The following is a 23,381-nucleotide window of genomic DNA, read 5'->3' as shown; positions in this document are numbered from 1 at the left end:
TATGAGAAGAGGGCAGTCATTTCCTTTGTGTGTCTGTACTCACTGGGATGAAAGTACAGGGATGGTTTCTTAAAGGTAGCGCTTATTATAGTAATCATGCCTGCACTATGAGAAGTTTATCACCCTCATTTTATTTATTGAACTTTAATTATCACTTTGATGAGGAGATACTTTGAGCCTTTCAAGTAATACAGTCTCAATGTTCATTATGCTTATTAGATACATATTAAAGTGCTATTTCTAAACATTTGGGTTTTTTTCCCAATAAATAAAGGAAACATTGTTCAGCAGTGACAGCTTCTTGGGACAATTTATAGCAGCCTGCTGTGGGGTGACTCAACCTTTTCTTGGCCTCAGTTTTTCTTTTAGTGAAAAAGCCTATAACGTGTTGTGACTATTAAATAAAAACATAAAAAAGGATTTAAAATTCCCGGCTGCCACTCTGGTGTTTTCCCTTGAGTACTGTGAAGTCTGAGAAAGTCCACAGGAGGGGGGTGAGGCTTTTATTCCATATGAAACACACAAAAGTGTATACGCATGTGTGCACAGAGACGGGGGTAACCCAGTACTAAAGCCAGATATTTAAACATCCTTAAAACACATATCCAGACCATACCTTGGGAGGCAACCCACTTATTTTGATAATCCCTCCCTTTTATAATTCCTCTTTGAAACCAGCTTCTGAAACCACCTTCTGAGTGTCTCAAGCTAATTACTCAACTTCAGAGTCAAACCTCCTGTTTTCATCAAAACCGGTGGTATGTGTGTAGCAGCCTGCGTTTCCTTTGAATGACTTTTGGCTACTCCTCAAAGGATAAAGATGTGTCACTAAAGATACTCAACTGTACACAGCAGCTTTTGGTACACATTCTGGAAAGAAAAGTTCCAAATATTTGAATAACATAGCCGCGGTGAAGAACCGCCTGGCTTCCTACAGTGACTGCCTGTCAGGCGACGGGGACAGACGCCAGCAGGGCTTCGAAGAGAGAGACACCCAAGTACAGTTACAAATAAACAAGCACAGGCTGCCTAGTCTAGGTGTGCAGGCAGCAGGGGTTATAAGAAATAAGAAGACAAACATAAGAATGTATATAAAAACAATTTAACCCAAATTTCTCTTATCTTGATCTCCTCATCTTTCTCCCAGGTAGCAGTTCACCGAGTATTTTAGAGATAATCAAATGTGACCCACTTACTTAGAGCAAAAAGACTGAGGGGCCCAGAGAGTTTCAGTGCTAGGCCCAGTCAGAGTCAAGAAGTCTCCCCCCAGGGCTCTCATCACCACTGCCACACAGCAGTTAGCTCTTCCTCCTGGCACACGGAGCGTTATTCTAGGCTTCCCGGGTCCGACAGTCTGCGGGCAGCACATACTCACTTGTACAGCGGAATGTCTGGCTCTTTTCCTTCTGTCCTAAGAGTCAGGCAGCACTGCTGAAGCTGGGACTTGGGGTCATTCCAATCCTGATTCAAAATGAATTCCTGTAGCAAGCCCCCCAAACAGTACTTAGTAAAAGATTCTAGAATCACCAAGCATAGAGCAAACAACTAATTTAAATTTTATATGAGCTTACTTTTAATCGTGGAAAGAAACAAACATTCATGAAAGTATGAACGTATTCCAAGTCTTTATCAATGTACAGCGCTGCAATAAATGCTGAAAAAGAGAAAGGGTAACATAAGCCCCGATGCACTGCCATTTACTAGAAAGAGTATGAGACCGAGCCTTTTAAGAAACATTTTAATGTTTTCAACTTCCAAGTCCTCTTTATTTTTTAGCATTACCATTTCATCTTGCTTTGAACAAGAACTACTCTTTATCACTAATATTAGAAACAGCAATAGAGATGTGTGATTAAGATGCATAAACCACAAAGACCAAATTATGTCTGTCTGAGGGCTAAATGAACAATTAGTTAAAACGATACACAAAATGCTGCTGTACATAGCAGGGAAAGAATGACATCAGGGAATGCAACCATGTTAACATCAAATAAATCAAAATAAAACTTGAAGATCAGATACAAGGCCAGAACAAGCACATCCGAAGGCTTGCTATTCTTAACACCAATCTTGAGATCACTCATTGACAGGGTCTATGTCACATTTCATGAACAGAAATGGGACCATCTGTGGATTCAATCTGCCAAAACGGAGGGAAAATAAATACTGGGCTTAATGACAATACAACCAAATTTGCATTAATAAATGGTGACCCCAAAGACAATTTCCTTATAAAGGTTATCTTAACCATGTAAACAAATGGTGAGTTTTTTCAAGAAGGAGTTAAAAATAGCTTCTGTTGAGCAAAAATAAAGGCTACTGAGACTGATCACTCAACTTAAGTTTTTTGTACTTTTAATGTTAAGTTGCTTTTCTTTCATTGAAAAAGAGGTTCTTTCAAGTTCCTTAGTCAGACTGCCTTTATGCTTTGTAAATCAGCTGATTTGCATGGTAGACGTTAATATTTGCATATAACTGCAGTTGTCAAAAATACCACAATATTAAAAAAAAAAGTTCCAAGGCCCAGTGAATGGCCCACTTACTTTAAAGTAGTATCAGAAACAATAAAGCTGTGCTTATAATCCTTTAATTAGCTTAACAGGATTACTTATAATGCTACTAGACCATATCAGAAACTGCAAAAGATGACAACGTTGCCCATAGAGCTTTGAGTTCATTCACAACAATAGATAATAATTCTAGTATTCACTGAATAAATTACCTTCTTTCCTCTATGCCTGTATCTAAAGGTTGCTGGTGGCAAAAAACAGCTATGATTCACTGTTACCAGTCTTCACATTCTGCTACTGTTTCACACAAAGAGATTTGATGGCTAAGCTTTAGGACGGAAGGGTGTGGGGGCGGGGGCACCAGTGAACACAGATTGAACGTAAATCCATTATTCGCATGTCTTTTTTTTTTTTTAATTTTAAATTAGTTTATTTATCTATTTTTTAACTTTACAATATTGTATTGGTTTTGCCATACATTGACATGAATCCACCATGGGTGTACATGTCTTCCCCTTCCAGAAGCCCTCTCCCACCTCCCTCCCCATCCCATCCCTCCGGGTCATCCCGGTGCACCAGCCCCGAGAGCCCTGTATCATGTATCGAATCTGGACAGGCGATTCGTGTCATAAATGATAATTTACATGCTTCAACGCCATTCTCCCATATTCCAAATTATTCTCTTTCAAACAAGCTTTGGAGAGAAGCATAAGTAAAAATTAAAATAGAAAAGAGGTTTCTTTGGTCAGAATATCATAATAATGAGAAGTGGTAAACTTTGAATCTGCAGGTTAAGAGAAAAGCTTTCTCTGTAGGACTCACATTCCAAAAGGTCAGCCAAGGTCTTAGTTCTCAGGGCAACAGGCCTTTTGGTCTTGTCGTTGGTGATGGCGTATTCCTGCATGCCCAGTTCCTCTGCCACCTTGGCCTGAGTTCTGTTATTCACCAAAGAGCTTCGCAACAGCTGGCCAAACAGAATTGAGATACATTTAGAAACCATTTCACTTCTGGTCTCTCTCTTGTTCCTGTGTTGGGTCCAATCAGCCTAGACCATCTCACTGACAGGGACATCTAGGCAAGCAATGGCTTGTTTTCAAGCACCACCCTCAGGCCGCAGTGACAAACTCGACATGCTTCCAGCTTCTTAATAACTTCCTCTGCTCCTGAATTTTACCTAACTGACCTTTAAATAGTTCATTTAGTTGTTTAGTAGCAGTGAGCAGTCTTGAGGGGGAGGCTGTACTATAGTAAAGGTCAAAGATTCCATTAAGTTTAATGTTACTAAACGAAGGAACATTAAAACTAGTAAAAATCAACTTATTGAAGTACAATTTACATCCAACAAAATGCACCCATTTTAAGTATAGTTATATGAGTTCTGATAAGCTTCTATATTTCCATCACCCAAACAAGCGCTCTGGCCCCTTGGTAATTAATCAATCCAATCCATCTACCACCAGGCAAACTTGACCTGCTTTCTGTCACTGCACACTAGTTTTAAAGGAGCACTCTTTAAAAGTCAAAAATAAACTTCATGCTGTACGGCACTGATGCTAATTTTGATAACACAGGATTTGTGGAAGTGATGCTTTGGTATTAATTAAAATATTTAAATTATTAATTTACATTGTTACTTTTGTTCTTTTAAAGATTTATACTATATATCCTGACTCACAGTTTTTCAAGCTGAGATCCTTTATTTTTAATCAAATTAATATATAATTTTCATATTTCAACTTCAGGAATTCCAAACAAAAATTTCTACTAGGAATTTCAGTCAGCTAGGAATCCTCTAAGGACTACCTAAGCAGTAGCATTAAACAGTGCGTGAAAACTGTACAACCAGTCCATAGTAGAGGTGCCTATAAAACAAGCACGCCGTAGGAATTTAACAGTCACTGATCACTCACTAGGGGAAGGTGGGGAGGGAGGCTGGGGAAAGTGGGTAGACACAGAGATGAGAACTCACCAAACAAAAGCTGAAAGTTATTATCCCCAATCTGTAAGATCTGGAGAAATAATGTACCTAAAACTTGAAGTTTTTCTTACAAAGATAAAACAAACCCTTGGTCTAGTACAATTCCTGCTAAGGAATCCCTGATGCCAGGGCCAAGGCGCAGGAAGCAGCTGCAAGTGATGCTGGTATTATACCCCCTGCCATTCCACATCGCACTTTGCTTATTAGATGCAAGTTTTATGCTCTGTGGCTCCATAGTGTCAACTGAGCTTATGAAAATCAAGATTTATTCTCAATGCCTGAGATTGCATCCTTGACAACAGATAAATAAGAAACAATATGTTCTTAATTTGTCTGACAATGATTCATGAAGCAGAAACACAACTTGATCTTCATAAGCCATGCTTGCTGTTGAGTTACAGACTATTACTATTCTTTGCTTGTCTCTGCTCCTTTCCTCCGATCTCCCCCAACTCTACCTTTTCTTCAACACAGTGTTTCATTAAAATTAATATCCACAGAGAAGTTCAAAATTAAAAAGGCCTCGCAATATAGCATTCAAAGACAGGATCGGGGAATTCCCTAGTGGTCCAGTAGTTTAGACTCGGCGCGTTCACGCGGTGGCCCCGAGTTCGATCCCTGGTCAGGGAACTAAGAAACCGCAAGCTGCACGGTGCGGCCAAAAACAAAAACACAACCAATAGGGTTGTGTGCCCGCCAGTCTAAAACCTAAGCTGGAAAGGAGACATCTTTTTTAGTTTGGATTTATAGTGGGGGAAGTTCACACAGTAGAGGCTGTTGGAGAAGAGGAGGGTTATTTTGAGAATATAGCTATGCTCAGCGAGCTGGGTTCTCAGTATATGCTTTTGGTGAGAGGAGAAAACTCTAATATGGGCTGTGTGTATGGAGATTTCATGCCTTAGAATCAACAAACCTGATGTACACACAATTGAGCACAAAAACCATAACACATCACTGGTTACTGGGCCCCAGCTGCTGCTTTCCAGCGTCAGGGCTCCTCATTCAGTGCTGCGCAGTGATGCTGTCTGATGGGGGAGGAGGACAGCAGTGAGGATGGAAACAGAAATGCTACCAGTTAGAAACACTATCAGTTTTATTTAAGATACGCCCTGATGGGTCTTGAAGCACCAACCGGGTGGCCGGCAGAAAGTGAGATCTTTCAGTTCTTGCCAAAACGTAAAGCCAGAACCAAAAGTCAGGGGTAGGGAGAAGGAAGATATAAATCATCCATACTTTTAGAGTCAGTTTATATTTAGAAGAAGAGATGAAAAGAGGTAAGGTCTTGCTCTTTACTCAAACATGAAAGTCTGAAGAAAGGCAGTTCTTTAAATGACAACCTCCATCCCTGGCCTTTGCTGAACTGTACTTCAGAATAAATCACACTGTTTGCCAATGAGTGAGACCAGGAGGGGATCACAAGGCAAAAAGCTACTGAAATACGGTTGTTCAGTGCAACGGTTGTGGAGGCTGACGCTAGGCTAGGCCCCGCACTGCCAGCTGAAGATCCTGAGATGACCAGCATCCTGTGGCTGCCCTCCAAGAGCTGCTCATCTCCAAGGACAGCTGCACACAGGGTGGCCAAGGTGACAGGACAAACCCCAGCACACTCACACACTCCTCTCCAGCCAGGTCTTCCAAAGGAGGGGACCTGGCCCCGGAGCAACAGCAACATTTCAGAGGCTTGTTGCTCTGGCTGTTATAGCAGGATCATTAAGGAGTTCTGACACACTGGTACTTAGGCCTCTTTCCAAGAAGCAAGGAATTAGAATTTTAAGGACATGTACATTTTAAAATATTTCAGGTAGGTGGACTCTGATGAATATTATAGAGTCAGAACTGAAAACAATGAATCTGCCAGTGGCAGAAGAATGGGTGCTATGGTCTGAATGTTTGAGTTGCCCCAAAATTCAAATGGTGAAATCCTAAAGATGATGGTATCAGCAGGTGATTAAGTCATGAGGGTGGACCCCTCATGAATGGGATCTGTGCCCTTATAAAAGAAGCTCCATACTGATCTCTAGCCCCTTCCACCCTGTGAGGAGGGTACAGTGAGAAGTCTGTGAGCCAGAAGAGCACCCTCACCTGACCATGCTGGCACTCTGACCTCAGACTCTAGATCTCCAGAACTGTGAGCAATAAATTTCCATGTTCATAAGCCATCCTGTCTGCTTGCTCTAGCAGCCGGAACAGACTAAGACAGTATGAAAGGGTTTTCCAGGAAGAGGAAGTAGCTCTGTCAACAGCAAGGAGCCATGACACAGAAAGATGATTACTGGGTGGAACTGGAAGAGAAATCTCAGCCTGGTGGGGAAGAGCTGATGCAGGTGAGTGAGGCTAGCTAGCCTCTGGGCAGAGAAAGCTGGCTGACTCTGGGCAGAGCGAGTCTTGTAGGTGATGTAAAGAAGTCTGTCTTTCTTGTAAGGGAAGAGGAATCCCAAAAGGTGTCAAATGGGAGCAGCGGCAAGGTAGTCTTCTGATTTTAGAAAGACTATTTCGGTAGATGGGTTTGGAAGGGGTAAGACACAAGGTTTGCAGATGCTGATGCTATAAACCACTATTTTACAAAGAAGAAAAAATTTTAGTAGAAATCTAGAAAACAAACATTAAGCACCCAAGTGAGCATGAGAGATACTTATTAGGATGTTTTGCAACCAGTGCCTTGAATTAGACGTACTGGGTTGGCCAAAAAATTTGTTCAGGTTTTTCTGTAACATCTTACAAAAAAATACGAGCGAACTTTTTGGCCAACCCAATCCTTGTCAAAAAGCAAATGATTTGGGGCCAAGCTGCCTAGGTTCAAACTATGGCTCTACCACTTCCTCGCTAAGTGACCCTGTATAAGTTATTAAATCTCTGAGGCTCAGTTTCCGCATCCATTAAACGGAGAAAACGGTACCTACCTCACAGGGATGTAAGGAGAATTAAAGTGAATGCGTATACAATCTAAGTACAATGGATGACACATAACAAACATACTGAAACATTAGCTGCTGTTGTTTGGCATTGCCAATACCAGCCAAGACATGCTCAACTCTGGTTATGGGGAAAAGATTAGAGAAAGTTCTAGGAACTCCTTTGGATTTGTTTTCAGTGCAAATATTCTGGATATCTGTTCACTGTCTTCAAAGCTCTCCATTTTACTAAATCTAACCTGTCCTTAACAACTCTTTTTTAAAAACACCGCCTTACCCCCACCCACCAAAAAAAAAAAAAGATAAAATTTAATTTGCAATCACTGGAAAAAGCAAAGAAAGCTCTACTAAGGGCTCACTATAAAGCTGAGAGGAAGACTGCTGAGTTCCTGAAGCAATGGCAAGGATTGACAAATTGCAAATTGTGATTTTGAGGATCCAGGATGTTCTCTATTATCTCAACACAGCAGTCCTTCCAAATTTAAATTTTACTAAGAAAAAGGTTTACTGGTTTAAAATAAGCAAAGAAACACTTTGGCACTCTTCCTTCAACTTCTACTCTTGATTCTAAAGAGAAAAACCACAGCTGTGGGACATGAGCTACTGAAGAGGGCCCCCTAGTGTAAACAGGAGAGTCTGACTGATTATCCTGAGGACTTTAATGTAAGAGCATGGGGTGAAAGATAAACATATTATTAAAAACTACAGTGTTGTGCCTCACGGGTCTCTCATGCCAAGAGTGGTGGCCAGATGGCCTCCATTTCCCGTGAGAACTGAAGAAAAGGTAGGCAAATGCTAGCGGCCCGAGTGCAGGTCAGCGCCACACAGCCAGTTTATGACAGTGATGGAGAAGTTGTCAAATAGGAGCTGTGGAACCTGCCCTCTCAGAGATCCGTCAGCTCAGACACCTGTTCATCTGATTCATGCCTAGCGCTGTCTGGAGGCAGCAGGGAAGGATTAGATCAAGGCTTCCCAAAGTTTATCTGTAACCGTCGCTTTCTCATGGTCCCAATCATTCCTCTGTTTGTTTTGTTTTTTTCTTCTTTTTCTTTCTTTAATCTTTTGGCCACAACACAAGCACGTGGGAGAATCTTAGTTCCCCGACCAGGGATGGAACCTGTGCTGCCCTGCACTGGAAGCACGGAGTCTTAACCACTGGGCCACCAGGGAAGTCCCCTCCAAATCATTCCTCTAAAAATAAAAACTTCAAGATACAAATGAACTTACCTACAAAACAGAAAACGACTCACAGACTCACAGAATGAACTTATAAGTGTTGGGGAGCAGGATGGGAGAAGGCATTGTTAGGGAGTTTGGGATGGACATGTACACACTGCTGTATTTAAAACGGGCAACCAATGGACCTACTGTAAGACCTACTATAGAGCACAGGGAACTCGGCTCAGTGTTAGGTGGCAGCCTGGATGGGAGGGGAGTTTGGGGGAGAATGGATACACGTATATGTACGCCTGAGTTCCCTCAGTGTTCACCTGAAATTATCACAACATTGTTAATCAGCTATACCCCAATACAAAATAAAAAGTTAAAATAAATAAATAAATAAAAACAAAAATTCCTGCAAGTTCATCTTGCTTGTGGACACCAACACTGGGCACAGTGCACACTGCAGGCATGAGACTGACAAGGATCTTCAGCTCTGTAGTTTGTAGTAAAGGCTAAGACAGAAGAATGAAATAGACACAAAAACTCATATGCAAGTGTTAAAAAGTTGAAAGTGTCACAAGACAGGCATTCTTGTCTGAGTAAGTGCTCTTTGAGATGTCCTCACTATTTACCCCTTCACTATTTACCCTGACTCTACTGGGTAGGTTCTACCCTCAAAAGCCAAAAGTTCTATGAAATAGAACCTCCTTCCTCTACGTCCCCATTCGAACTCTGTTATCCCCAGACAACTGCATAGGCCTGACTTTCCTTCCCAAACAGGCCTGCTTGAACACCCAACTTACAGAACACTCTGTTTTCCCCCATCAGCGTTCAAAACTTGAAAACTGCAATTTCATTTGCTCAACTGTCCTTAGTCTCTATGAAACAAGTGTGCAAGGAAATAGCTCAGGGATAACTAACGCCTCCCTGTAGTTGCGTGCTCTTTAATCACAATAATGATTTTTAGCCATCCTTTCCCTGCCTCCTACTCAGCCAAATGCAACTGCAATAAGCAATCCTTCACAAATTTTAAATTACTTTTAACCCTTAGACATTCATAAATTAAGTTTTCGGCTTCTTTCCTTACACATAAAACATGCTATTTCTCTCCAATGCCGCTTCCACTTCCCTCTCTATATGAGTTATCCATCCACAAAACCCTCATTCTTCTACTTATCAAATATGTATTGAGAGCTGGGCATACAGTGATAAATAAAAACATGCTCTCACTTAACTTTTGGGTTTGTGGGACAGGCAAACTCAAAAAATAAGTGTCAAGAAGGAGAAGAACGTGGAAATCTGACTAGAGGGTTCCCCTTGCACGCAGCAGTCATGCCAGAACTGATATCTCATGCAGAGGAGGAGCTAGCAGGCAGCTGAGAGGAAGGGCTTCAAGTAGAATGGTCTCCAGGTAGAACAAACCCCATGGCAAGAGGGGGCCTAGAGGAACACGAAGCAAGCCAGGTGAAAAGGTGCAGATTGAGAAGACAAACATGTGACATGAGGTCGCGCAGGTGGACAGGCTTGTTCTGTAGTCACTCTCCAAAGAGCAAATGAAGGGCGTTAGAGTGGACTATGGTGATCGTTCACTCAGCCTATTTGCTGAGCACAGACATGCCAGGACTGTTCAAAGACCCAGGGAATCAGGGGTGAAGAGGAGAGACAAAACACCTACCCTCATGGAGTTTACACTCTCAGGAGAGAGCACAGACGGTAAACAAGTAAAATACCCAGTCTGTACTAAGGAGGAGAAGGAAGGAGAAAATGGGAGGTGAGATTCTAGACAGGAGGATGGGAGCTAGGGATGAGGAAAAGAGGTCACTATTCAAGCAGAGTGAGTGAAAGAAGGCCTCACTGGTGATGACATGTGAACATCTGGCCATAGCATCTGCAAAGGCCCCGAGGCAAAGGCCGGCTTAGTGTCCTGCAGGAATCTCACAGAGGCTAAAGTGAAGTGTCTGGGAGAAAAAGTTAGAGACGGTAGCAGGAAGGCCAGTCATACAGGGTCTTGTAGGTAACAACACTATCTTTTATCCTTGAGATGAGGTATCTTCAAAAAGTTTTGCCCAGAGGAGATTGTAATCTGACGTTTCTTTAAAAATGATCCCTTTAGATGATGTGCTGAACGCAGAGGGGTGGGGAAAGATGGACCAGTTGGGAGGCTATGGTTGAATTTAAGGTAAAGATAATCATGGTCCAGACCAAGGTAGTTTAACAGTGAAGCTGGTGAAAAGTAGTCATGTTTGAGATAAACTTTTAAGGTAAAATCAACAGGCTATGCTAATGGGTGGGAGATGTTAGCATGAGATAAAGAAGAGTTAAGGACAACTCCAAGGTTTCTAACCTGAGCAACTAGAACAGAATAGTCCTTACTGATATGGAAAACACCAAGGTTTGGGAGTAAAAATCAGTTTTGTTTTGGCCATGATAGGTTTGAGCTGCCCGATAGAAATCGATCTAGAGATCGCTGTGGATTTATATAACCAACTACATCTACAGATATGTAGACATATGAGTCTGGAGTTAGGGGGACAAGTAAGGGCTCAAGACATGAAACAGGAAGTAATATACAGACATACACAGACTCATGGAGAGGAAGTCAACAGAAAAGAAATGAGGCCTGGGAACGGGAGCACTCCAATATTGAGAGGTCAGGGAAGTGAAGAGGAACAACAAAAATGGACTAAAGATGAATGGCCAGTGTGGTCACAATAGATGTATTGTGAAGATGCCACAGGCTGCAGCAGGTAACCTGGCCTGTGTGGAGAAAGAGTCGATTCAGGAAAGTCAGTGTGGGAAGCCATAACCCATAATGCAGTCCAACAGGCCTGAAACCTGAAACAACGTCCCCCATGGGAAAGTACAAAAATGCCCACAGGAATGGCAAGGCCAGCTTTTTCAATAGTAACACACATCTCAGGGAGAAATCTGAACTGGCTGCCTTGCCTACTGCTTTGGATAAGCACAACCCCAAGATTCCTATCCTTTGCAATGTGTAGTAAATGCCACCCCCATCTAACTGGATCTCTTTGTCAATCATATTCCTGTAATACTGTGACAGCTGTGCAGAAACTACTGCCGTGGTCCAGGTGATGGTAGAAGATCTGGGTGATGAAGATGAGGTGGCTATTCCAGCAGTAACGTGGTCAAAACTTGTGAATGGTCTAGGCTGGAGGGAGGAAGCAAAGATGACCCCTAGGCTTCTGACTTGCCACACTGGATGGGTGATGGTGCCCTTCAATTACTCAAGGAATACTGGAAGAGGACCCAAATTTCAAGTTCAGCCTTGGATACATGGAGATGATGAGCAGGCAGCTGGCACTGAAGCTCAGAAATGAGATGGGATTGAAGAAATCCATGCAGAAGGCTGCCTACAGTGTGAAACTAATGTTTCTAAGAATGCCTACAAGAGACTCGAGTAAGAAGAGGAAATGCCTAGGAGCAAGCTTTGTGCATCCTGAAATATTCATTAGCTCTAACAGAATAGGATGAGCCTGCAAAGGAGGCTGAGAAAAAGTAGCTCAAGAGCTGAGAGGACAACCAGGAATGTGAAGCATCACAGAAGCCCATGGGAGACAGTGGTTCAAGAAGGAGGGAGGGAGCACCTACGTCAGTGAGACATTAATGAGACGTAGTATCTTTTAAAATCGGTATTTCCAGAATCTAGGAAAATGGTACTGAAGAATTTATTTTCAGGGCAGCAATGGAGAAACAGACATAGAGAATAGACTTATAGACATGGGAAGAGAGGGTGAGACGTATTGAAAGAGTAACATGGAAACTTACATTACCATATGTAAAATAGATAGCCAACAGGAATTTGCTGTATGGCTCAGGAAACTGAAACAGGGGCTCTGTATCAATCTAGAGGGGAGGAATGGGGCGGGAGATGGGAGGGAGGTTCAAAAGGGAGGGGATATATGTATACCTGTGGCTGATTCATGTTGAGGTTTGACAGAAAACAACAAAATTCTGTAAAGCAATTATCCTTCAATAAAAAAATTTAAAAAGCAAAATAAAATAAAATAAAATAAAATCTGTATTTCACTGATTTTAGATCATCTTTGTTTTGCCCGCAGATCTGTTGGTCCTGCTGATTTCTACCAAAGCCTTCTGTGAATACAGTTCAAAAAACCCTCCATATCAGAATTTTGTCATTTGTTAACATCTTTCTAATAAGCTATCCAAAAATTCTCTAATTTCAAGGGAGCAAGGCCGATGATGAACATATTTAGGATCAAGTTAGTTACAGCACTGAAGTCGCTTTGGAAAGAACACAAAACTGGAGTCTCCAGCATAGTTGTGCTTTTACCTTTATCCAGACCTGGGCAGGGCTCATGCCTTTCTGAGTCCTGGTTTCATTATCTGTTCAGTGTTGGGGGAGGGGTTGGGACATGCGTGCAGTGCCAAGAAGGGAAGCAGTACATCTGTCGATTCATACCTTCTACCTCCACAAAATTCTGGAGTTCACAATTAATTTGTGGGAATACAGGGGTAAATGTGTATATCTAAGTCACATATTTTCAGCAGTGGCCTCTATATGCCCATAAAATAAATGACTGCTTCAAGCCATTTGCTTTAGTCTGGCCATTTCTCAGACCAACCAGATACTCTGACAGCTATGAAGTCTATTCCCTAATGGCAGATACAGAACTGAGCATTTATTGATTCCTGGATAAAGAGAAAGACACTAGATACTAGTTTATTTCTGGTAAATGCTCATATGTTCTTAAGAATTTAATATTAATTCAAAAGAAATTTCTTGTCAATCCAAAAGTAGTTACTTATAAATGGTCATTAAACTGCTAACTTTAAACTAAATTTAAAAGTAAGAGTACTCTTGATTTCCCACAAAATGATACATGGGGCTTAGTAGAAACATAATAAATATTCATTCAATGAATGAATGAAAGGACCACATTTTGTTGGGTTTAGAAATTCTGCTAAAAAATTACATCTAAACATAGTCAAATAATCATATTCTCCCTAAATTCAATATCTGTGTCTCTCACATAAACTATTTTCAGGGTTCAGAGTTGCAAAGATCAAATTCTATTCAAAGCAAAACATGCACAGAACTTGTAGAGATGCAAAGTATGAAAGACTTATTATTTACCTCAAGCATAATGAAGAATGCTTGTACTCACAAGATACTTTATGGTGTCTATTATTTTCTTTGCGCAATAAAGTATTTGCTCTCTCAATGCTCAGTCCTACAGGGACTTCTCAAAGGTTATTCCTTGTGCCGGGAGATCATCATCACTGACTTCCAGGTAGGTTTTGTTCTCCATTCCAGTTTTATTATTGATTGGTTTCACAGAGTAAAAACCGTATGCAGCAAATAAAAAACTCAATAAAGTTTTATAAAATGAAACACAAGTGAGAGGAATGGGAACCATTTCACTTTGTTCATAAATCAAACCTTTTCTCTCTATGTCCCTTTCAACTCCACATTGTCCAGCCAAACGAGGCTTCTGATCTTTCATGCTGTGCCCTTGTTTCAGCAGTCCTGATGTGTGTAATGTCTTTGCATAAAAATTTCTTCCCATTAATTCCCAATGGCCAAATCCTACTCATCCTTAAAGGCTCAAACATCATAATAACCATGAAGCCTTCTAGAAACTCCACAGCTAAAAGAAATTTTACTTTTCCTAAACAGCACACTTTCCTTGTATAATATTTAACGTAGTTCTTCCTTGTATTTATAGCTACTTATTTATACTTTTTATAGTGCACATGTATGTGTATACACACACACCTTCAACTATACATACATATATATATATACACACACATATATACATATATATATATATATACAGAAAGAGAGGGAATTTGTAATTGTTAACTTGCATTTTTAATTTCTTCTAGTAGTTTTTAAACTTCTTATGGACAGACTAGGCATCAAGTAATATCTGCTCCCCCAATGAAGCCTAACTCAGTGTCTTGCACTGAGTAGGCAATCACTAAATAAAGGAGTATAAAATGATCTCTCATCATATATGGCTTTTGCATACAATTTACATAATGAAACAAAACCATATGATATGCTAAAGTCACCAAGAACTAAGTTTTCAATTACATAAGTATATATCTGGTTCTTCAAATCTTTGCTTTCTATTACACAGCAAACTTGTTGGAGGAAATGGTTTTACACAAACTCACAGTTAAGTGTCCTTCATGATGATCTGGAAAATGAATGAATAAGTACTCCGTGGCTACCAGCTGCATTATGGAGTCACCAAGGAATTCCATCCTCTGATTGTGGCCTCTGGGGGAAACAAAAACATCAATAAAGAGATCAATAAGCATTTGTAGATTCAAAAAAAAAAAAAAAAATTTAAGGTATGGTTTTAAAAAGCAATGTGTTCATCTTGCTTAAAGCACAAAACTAAATACAATTCCCCAAAGCCCCTCAACTGAGAAGAGATCTGAGTCAATATAGGTTTGGTTTCAAAGGAGAGTAAAGTGAGTACTATCTAAGGATTAAACAACTGCTGGAAGAAAGACTGGTAAATAGTACCTGGGAAGAAGCTGGGGAGAATCAATAGAAAAATAAAATACAGTTGAATCCTTGAACAACCTGGGGGTTAGGGGCAGCGACCCCCCATGCAGTTAAAAATCCAGTTTAACTTTACAGTCAGCCCTCTGTACCATGGTTCGCACCTGCAGATTCAACCAAACAACCCCGTGCAGCACTGTAGCATGTACTCACTGAAAAATATCCACGTGTAACCGGACCCATGTGGTTCAAACCTACATGATTTAAGGGTCAACTGTATAGTACAGACAACAATGTTGAACAATCTTTACACAGACAAAATACAGCAAAAAGATCCAAGAATTTTCTTTGCTAAATCTTTACCTTTCCATTGAAAAACATACTCCAGTTTTCAAATCCGAATTCCAGGATAAGGACTAAAAAAATCTATGACAAGATTCTTTGGTTTTTACAGTGTAAAGACAACTGTGAATATCTAATTTGGAGGAAGAAACCCGATGAGTGTGTGTTAGTTGCTCAGTCGTGTCCTACTCTTTGTGACCCTATGGACTGTAGCCCGCCAGGTTCCTCTGTCCACGGGATTCTCTAGGCAAGAATACTGGAGTGGACTGTAGGGGAAGAAACCCAAAAACTGAATAAAAAAATGTGTTAAAAAAAAAACAGTTTAGTTATTTTATCAATTATTTCATTAGATCATGTTCAAATCACTCACTTACAGCAGGGACTGGAGAGCCAAATTCACCCTATGGCCTGTTTCAGTAAATCAGGTTTAATTAGGACACAGCAAGTTCATTCATTTATACTTTTCCTGTGGCTGCTTTTATGTTACTTTTGAGTTACTTATGTTGCTTTTATGACAGAGTTGAATCATCATGACTGTGACCACCTGGCCTGTCTCTTCATAGGAAAAATTTTTACTTCCTTCACATTTATAATTTACAAAGAAATAAGACTCATGACAATGAGACCAAAAATACTGGATTAGAGCATATGCCATGGTCTACACCAGTGTCTGGCTGCTCATCCATCTGATGATGTGACTTCCCTGGAAATATGTTTGAAATCCCAATTCCTTGGAAGGGCACACAGCAAAGGTTTGCGACTGTGTGTCCAAACAGTCACGTTAGAACTACATGAGTATTTCTAACTCACAGGGTCAGATGGTTAAATCCCACAGTTCTCAATGTGAATGCTCTTGCCAAAAGTCGAACATGCGTAAAAATTACTCCAATTGCATCTTCAAATTCAGTAAGTTTCTGTAGAACTGGAGAAGTCTCAATAAGTTGTCGATCAGTATTTGGCTCTTGAAGCTACAAGAAGAAATAAATAAATATCACAGGCAGTTTTTGGTTACAAATGTAATTATCAATTCTAAGTGTTTTGTAAACTTCTTGTTCCCACAGGCAGAAATTTCTGAAATGCCAATAAAACATGAAAGCTTCTTTCGCATCCCTTAGAATGGCAAACAAACCTAATATTTAAAGAAGGCTCAAATAATATTTTCCAACCTTCTATCAGATTTCAAGGCCAAATACTACACATAGATAGTTCAAAATCCTAAGTATTACACTAGCTCTCCAAGGAAGAGGCAAGCTGAAGAACCCCTCCTAGGGAATATATATATATATATATATATATATATATCTGGTAACTCAGCAGTTCTCAAACTAGCATTCATCAAACTCTTGCAGCACTTGTTAAAAGCAGATGGCAAGGCCCTGCACCCAGAGTTTCTCACTCAATATGACTGGAATAAGGTCCAGGAATCTGCCTTTCTGGTAAGTTCCCAGGTACCACAGATGCTGCAGGTATAGGGATAAGCTTTTGAGAATCACTGTGTTGAATAACTTGACCGCTGTGTATCTTCAAAGAGCTAACCTATTTTGGCAAATGATCATCATTAAACTGGATTCAGCTTACATTGGAGATTAGTATATTAATACCACTAGGCAGGTGCTCCATGTAACAATGAGCCTTTAACCACTAGCAGAGAGCAAGTATAAAACATTTGAAATGAATATTTTCAGGAACTTTGGACTAGTTCATATTCATAAAATACTTCTAAAATACTCTGAATTAATGTCACTTGTTACTATAAAGCCTCTCATGAGAGTTCAGCCACTAGTGATGATTATTATATATACATAATATATATATACAAAAATGTATATGTATGAGTATACATTTACATGTATATATTTATATATGTCTCCAAGGTAAAATGGTAATAAAAGAAAAGAATAGTGAGAATTTTTAAAACAACTGGGGGAAAGAGTGTCACCATATATAGATCTTTTAAATTCCAAGATTTTGAATAAAGTCATTATACTCTACTAAAATTTTAATTTACAATGTTTTATGCAATTGAAGTCAAATCTCTGAATTTCTAAGATACAAATTAGGTTACAATTTAGCAATGTTAATTTAGTATTTGTTCTACTTTGTAATAAGCCCAGACCTGCTTCCATATTATTTTCCCTATAATAACAGGCATGTAGATACACTGAAGACAACACACCATGTCTTGAGTATTACTATCCTGGGGAAGAGACGGGACAAAAATCACAGCCACACAAGTAGCTCTTCCTGCCTTTCGAGCGATAGCAACTCCCAGTGCTTCGCCCACCTCACCCCAGACCACAAAAACACAATGCACGGCCTCGTTTTAGTATTTGTTCCAAAGTTCTCCAGCCTGATACCCCAGCTTAAAGTCATAATGCCACTGAAGGGAATCAAAGCATAAAAGCAGGAGGGGACAAAAGGCAAAGTGAAGCATCGTGAATACCTGGAGTTACAAAGCTCACTGCAGACGGGAAGGTCACACTTACCTGGAGTGGGTGGAGAGGATAATTGAGCCAGACTTCGCGCAGGTCCTGGAAAATGGAGTGATGCCTTTAATGCTTGAGGGAGTCATTTAACACACTCTAGAGTACTAAATAAAATGCCATTATGTGAAATACTGAACTATTTCAGATGCTGACTCCACTTATTGCAAATTCGATAGTGCTGGCAAACGAATTTTTTAGAAGTGTTTTCACCACTCCAACTGCCTGTAGTGACTCTAATTAGCCTGTTAAGCTGGAGAGGAAAAGAGCCACCCCCGCCCCCAGGAGTCAACGACACCGTTTAAAACTAAGTTACACATTCTCTTAACCTAATACAGTGGATTAAGCTGCTGTCTTAATTATATTTTTTAGTTACCATTCCCCAGAAATGTTCATTGGCTGTGCCTTTTGGAATTAAAACTCATCTCGAATGGTCCTTTACTTGGGCACTAATTCATTATCGTTGAGTAACTTTAAGATGGGAGTGGAAAACACCCCATATCTAGTTCCTAAACTCTTAGATTTGTGAGACCACATTTTTACTGTGGGTCACTACAAATGTATACTTGAAATAAGAGAATTAATAAAAGCATTAATTTTGTAGAAAATCCTAATATGCTATTTTATCCACTGAGTTAAATCCAGAGGCATTTATAGTAGACCTTCCTCAGGATTAAAGTGTTTTTCCTTCAGTTTTAGACTCTAGGGAGTCTCTGACTGAATCTCCTTTCGGGCCTCAATGACTGGATTTTGAGATAAATGACAAAATTTTTAAAAGAAAAAAATTTTTTTTTTAATTTTTGGAGAGGAAAAGTATAGTTAAATGTATTATGATGTGACACAGATGATGACAAATGGAAATAAAAATACCTGATAATTTTGTACATCTTGCATATTAAAATATGTCTAGGTTTTGTTTTTGGTATTTTATTTTTGCCAATTTTTTTTTTTAAGTTTAAATATCAAACTGTTCTTTTAAAGCTTTTTAAAGAACTTCTCTTAACCAATTCAATAACCTTTCCCTGGAATTCTCTGTAGCATAAATTACACTGAATGTCATTCCCTTCTTGAGACTTTCTCAAGTTCTCTCATTGCTTTTTCTCCGCCTGCTATACCTGAAATGGACATGCACTCAACTTCCCCCAAGAGCCTGACCTACCCACTACCTGTTCCTCTGGAGTGCCCACCACCCGCCTGCTTTAGCTGCTGCCTGTTTAAATCACTTGTTCACCTCTGCTGCAGTTCTGACCTCTCATCCAAGCTACACATCCATAACTCTAAGTGCCTTAATTGGCGTCTTTTACCTCATATCCAAATAACCAAATAATCACTTTTTACCTTCAACTAGGGATGATGGTGTTAGGAAAAGCTGTAGGCTGAGGAGACAGGCTGCCTGATTCAACCCTGATTCCCTGTTGGCCAGTTTCTTCACCTCCCTTAAGCAGACCTTTCCTCAAGCATTTGACAAAGATAATCACAGTACCTACTTCAGTGTTCTCTGATGCCTCAATGAGCAATGTACTTAAAGCCCTGAACCCAGTGCAGCACACAGGAAATGCCAATATTAACAACAAGGACATCAACAATGACGATAAACAAGTATCTCTTTGGACCAACTCCAATCTCCAAAGCACAAGATTCTCAAGGACTTTGAGATTCATCTTTCTCCTTTCTCCTACGTCTTTTTCACTCAGAAACACCGATTTCTCCTTTGATGTCTGCTGCCACCCATCTTGGTGTAATAGCTTTAAAACCTCACAACTAGCCGGTTTCAATGGCATCCATCTCCCTGATTTCACCCTGCACTGAGATACAGCTCTGCTGCATCTTGGTGTCAGAGAAAATATCCTGGAACAGACCTTGTTAGGTTCCCAGCTCTGCTTTCTGTTAGCCCAGGGACCTTGGAGAAAGCCTCTACCTTCAGTTTGCTCTTCTGGAAAATGTTCGCCGACTGTTGGGACATTAGTTCATGCAGCATGTTTTTAATGAATATCTGTTAGGTATCAGCTAAGTAAGACATTGGGCTTCCCTGGTGGCTCAAAGGTTAAAGCGTCTGCCTGCAATGTGGGAGACCTGGGTTCGATCCCTGGGTTGGGAAGATCCCCTGGAGAAGGCAATGGCAACCCACTCCAGTATTCTTGCCTGGAGAATGCCATGGACAGAGAAGCCTGGTAGGCTACAGTCCACGGGGTAGCAAAGAGTCGGACACGACTGAGTGACTTCACTTTCACTTTCGAGACACTGAAGACATTGAATATGTCTTCATATTCAATATGACACTAGCTCTGTCCTCAAAGGAGCCTACTGGGGAAGAATAAGGGTAAATGAGTACAGTTTAATAAACTACGACAAGTCCTATAATGGTGATGTATATGTTCCAAGTTGCTTGGGGTGTCAGATCAAGTTTCCAAGAGGAGGGGAATCTTCAGTTGAATTCTGAAGAACACGAAGAATTCCGTACAGTAGAGGGAAATGATCAAAAGCCGGGCACGGTACATACTCAAATAAAAGGTCTCAAAGTACACACACACAAAAGCGTAGTTCTTAGTAAGCAGAACACAGAATTTTAGGGCAGCCAAAAACATGACATCATAATGGTGGCTATCTGTCATTATATATATATGTCTAAACCCACAGCATGTACAAAACCAAGAGTAAACCCTCATGTAAACTTTGGACTTGGGGTGATTATGATGTGTCAATGTAGATTCATCTATTGTACCGAACGTATCACTCTGGTTGGGCTGCTGAGAGTGGAGGAGGCTGGGCATGTAGCAGGGCAGGGAATATATGGGAAATTTCAGGACCTTCCTCTCAATTTCTCCATAAACCTAAAAAAACTTTTTAATTTAAAAATTTTAAAAGTGACTCCTAGAATGGCACAAAGAGGGAGTGGAAAGAAAGGAGACTGAAAGAGTAGGTGGGAGTCAGATTATGGGAACTATGAAATGCCCTGTTGTGTAATAAAGGCTGTGGCAGGCAATAAACCAAAGATTTTAAGCCACAAAGACCATAATCGAATCTGTGCATGAAAAAGAAGACAACACTGCATGAATGATGGACTAGAGCAGTGGGGAACGACAACAGCTTAATTATTTCAGGTGAGAGACAAGGAGGACAAATGCTGAAGCAGCAGCATGGCCGAGACTAGGGGCCGAACTTGCAGGGGTCTGTGACTGAATGAAGAAAAAGCTTAAGGACAAAAGAAGACCCGGAGGTTTCCGATTTACATCATAAACTGAGAGAAGGAGAAGTATGTTTGGGGGCTAAGGTGACGAACTCAAACACTAAATCTGTTGCGATGAGGTGTCTGCGGAACAGCCACATGAAGCTGCCTGGAGCCAATCTGAAAAGACACTTTTTCCAGTTCCCAGAGCTCTGTAAAAAGGCCAGGGTCAGAGAAACTGGGACCCACATGCGAAGACCAAAGGGGGTTGGAGTGGGGCAGTGGAAGACTAGGAAAGTTTATATAGGAATCGCTCTCTCTGTCTTTCTAAGAGGGTCATTGGATAGCTGAATGGAAACAACAGCTCTGAATGTACCGGGTAAGCTGGGTCACACAGACCTGAAAACACAGAACTGGCAGAATCCGCCTGGGGCTAAAAGAGTAAAAAGCAGTCCAGCCTGATAAAGAAAGACAACTCAGAGAAAGCCAGCTTCCAAATCAACAGGACACAGTGTTTCCTCAAGGTCGTACAGAATCAAGAAAACCGTGGACGACCCTCTCTTGGAGGGAGGACCGCTTTCCCACCCAGCTGCCCTCTGACCTGCTTTGCTTTGCTGTGTCTGAGCCCTGTTCAATTTCACAAAAGAAAAGACACACTAAAACCAATTCTGAATGTCAGCTATCCCACTGGTAAGATGATGTTCAGACTCTGCTTTTTCATTTGGTCATTTATTCAATTCATTCCTTTAACAAATATTTATTAAACACTGCACATGCCAGCACTGAAGCTGGTACTAGAAACGTAAGATAAGCCTGCTAAGTAGACAAGTGGGAGAGAAGCGGTTTAAAGAGAGAAAAGAATCTAAACAAAACTGAGGCTGTTAAGAACACCGGGTGAAAGCTGCGTATACATCAGGAAGGAACACAGAGTGGTCGGGGAATAGGGGTAGGAGTAGCTGGAGGTGGGACAGGCTGAAGGGAGGAGGGGCTCACAGAGGCAAGACTGGAAGAAATAAGGTAAGGAGGTTGCTGAAATCGCCCACAAAAGATAAAAGGCCAGAACAAAGTTATTTTAAGATTTGAGAAAAAGACTTAAAATACATCTGTTACAGGTATAAATCAAGATGCAGACTTGTTTATAGGTTGTAGGACAAAATGGGGGACATGGAACACCTGTGGATAATGTTCCCATCAGGAGGAAATTCACACATATAAAATCACCACCCATCTCTATAAAAACAGGTAGAAGAAAACAAAATCCTCAGATGTGAACATCATCCAGGTCCCATTTTTCAAAACTATTGATTCTTTTTTTTTTTAAAAACTATCCTAAGGAATACAGTAATAACATCTGACAGCCACTTAAGTTGAAGGTTTCACAAAGGCTTAAAACACTGGCTTGCCATGTTCTTTATTGCTCCGTGAGGGCTATTTCATTCAATTATAATGACATTTCAATTTGGAATACAGAGTTGCCTCTTCCTTTAAATGTTAAATTGACTTGTTTTGGTACAAAAAGAATCCAGCATGCTCTATTACATGCAGGACTAAAAAGGTAGCCCTGGCAATATTAATAGCTTAATACTTTAGTAACAACAGAAACTATTTTAGAATCTATCATTTTTTCTTAAACTATAATTTGCTTTTAAAAAAAGTACTTCCATACTCTTTATTCATAGCTCTATCAGAAACTCCCTATGAACTGACTTTCTAAAATAAATATCCATTTATCTAGTCTACATAATTTACATAAAAACAAATCATAAACAGAAAAGTCAAAAGACTATAGCTTCAACTAAGCCTGCATGGGGTAGGTACCCAATGATTACAAAATATAAAATCATAATTAATTTCAAGACACTTTAAAATAAAGCAAGGTCCTAGCATATTTGTATTCATATTTAACTTACAAGTGACCATGAAGAAAGATGGGATTTTGGGTAGAGGAAACACTCCTAGCGTAAATGTCCACAGATCTTAACCATCTGTGACAGAGTTGAATAAGCTATTTTTGAAGTGCATCTAGGGTAGATTTGGGGTTTTTGTTTCTCTTACATGCTCTTTAAAATACAAAGACTAATTGATATAAAATCCTCTCTAATGATATATAACTCAGAAAAATCAAATGAGTCGAAATAAATACTGGATCATTAAAGAGTAAGCGTCCAAATAACTGCTTGGCTTCCTCCAGGCTTCCCTCCAAGTAAACAGCTCCTAGATAAAAAGAAGAGAACGCCGAAAGGAAGGCTGAATTAATATTCAGAGAAAATTACATATCTCTATAAAAAGCAAAAAGGCAAGCCAAAACCCACTCATGGAAAAAA

At 40.2% G+C, this 23,381-nt stretch overlaps 1 protein-coding gene across 20 annotated transcripts in view; it reads right to left on the bottom strand.

The window, feature by feature from the left end:
• Positions 1 to 23,381, bottom strand: part of DROSHA (drosha ribonuclease III) — a 115,572-nt gene that overhangs the window by 5,433 nt on the left and 86,758 nt on the right. For 14 of the 20 annotated variants that reach the window (XM_081523899.1, XM_081523900.1, XM_081523903.1 and 11 more), the window contains 7 exons: positions 23,201 to 23,271; positions 17,895 to 17,939; positions 16,219 to 16,376; positions 14,730 to 14,835; positions 3,333 to 3,474; positions 1,572 to 1,654; positions 1,376 to 1,479 (listed from right to left, as the gene is read on the bottom strand). In XM_081523899.1, coding sequence (XP_081380025.1) covers positions 1,376 to 1,479; positions 1,572 to 1,654; positions 3,333 to 3,474; positions 14,730 to 14,835; positions 16,219 to 16,376; positions 17,895 to 17,939; positions 23,201 to 23,271 — 709 coding nt within the window. The remainder of the gene's footprint in view (positions 1 to 1,375; positions 1,480 to 1,571; positions 1,655 to 3,332; positions 3,475 to 14,729; positions 14,836 to 16,218; positions 16,377 to 17,894; positions 17,940 to 23,200; positions 23,272 to 23,381) is intronic. The other 6 variants (XM_081523914.1, XM_081523916.1, XM_081523915.1 and 3 more) reach the window with 1 other exon arrangement.

The sequence above is a fragment of the Giraffa tippelskirchi genome, chromosome 8 (genome assembly GCF_054371585.1).
Source record: "Giraffa tippelskirchi isolate mGirTip1 chromosome 8, T2T-mGirTip1v1.2.pri, whole genome shotgun sequence".
Lineage (NCBI taxonomy): Eukaryota > Metazoa > Chordata > Mammalia > Artiodactyla > Giraffidae > Giraffa > Giraffa tippelskirchi.
Note: the sequence above shows the minus strand (reverse complement) of the source record. Positions and strands in the feature narration are given on the sequence as shown.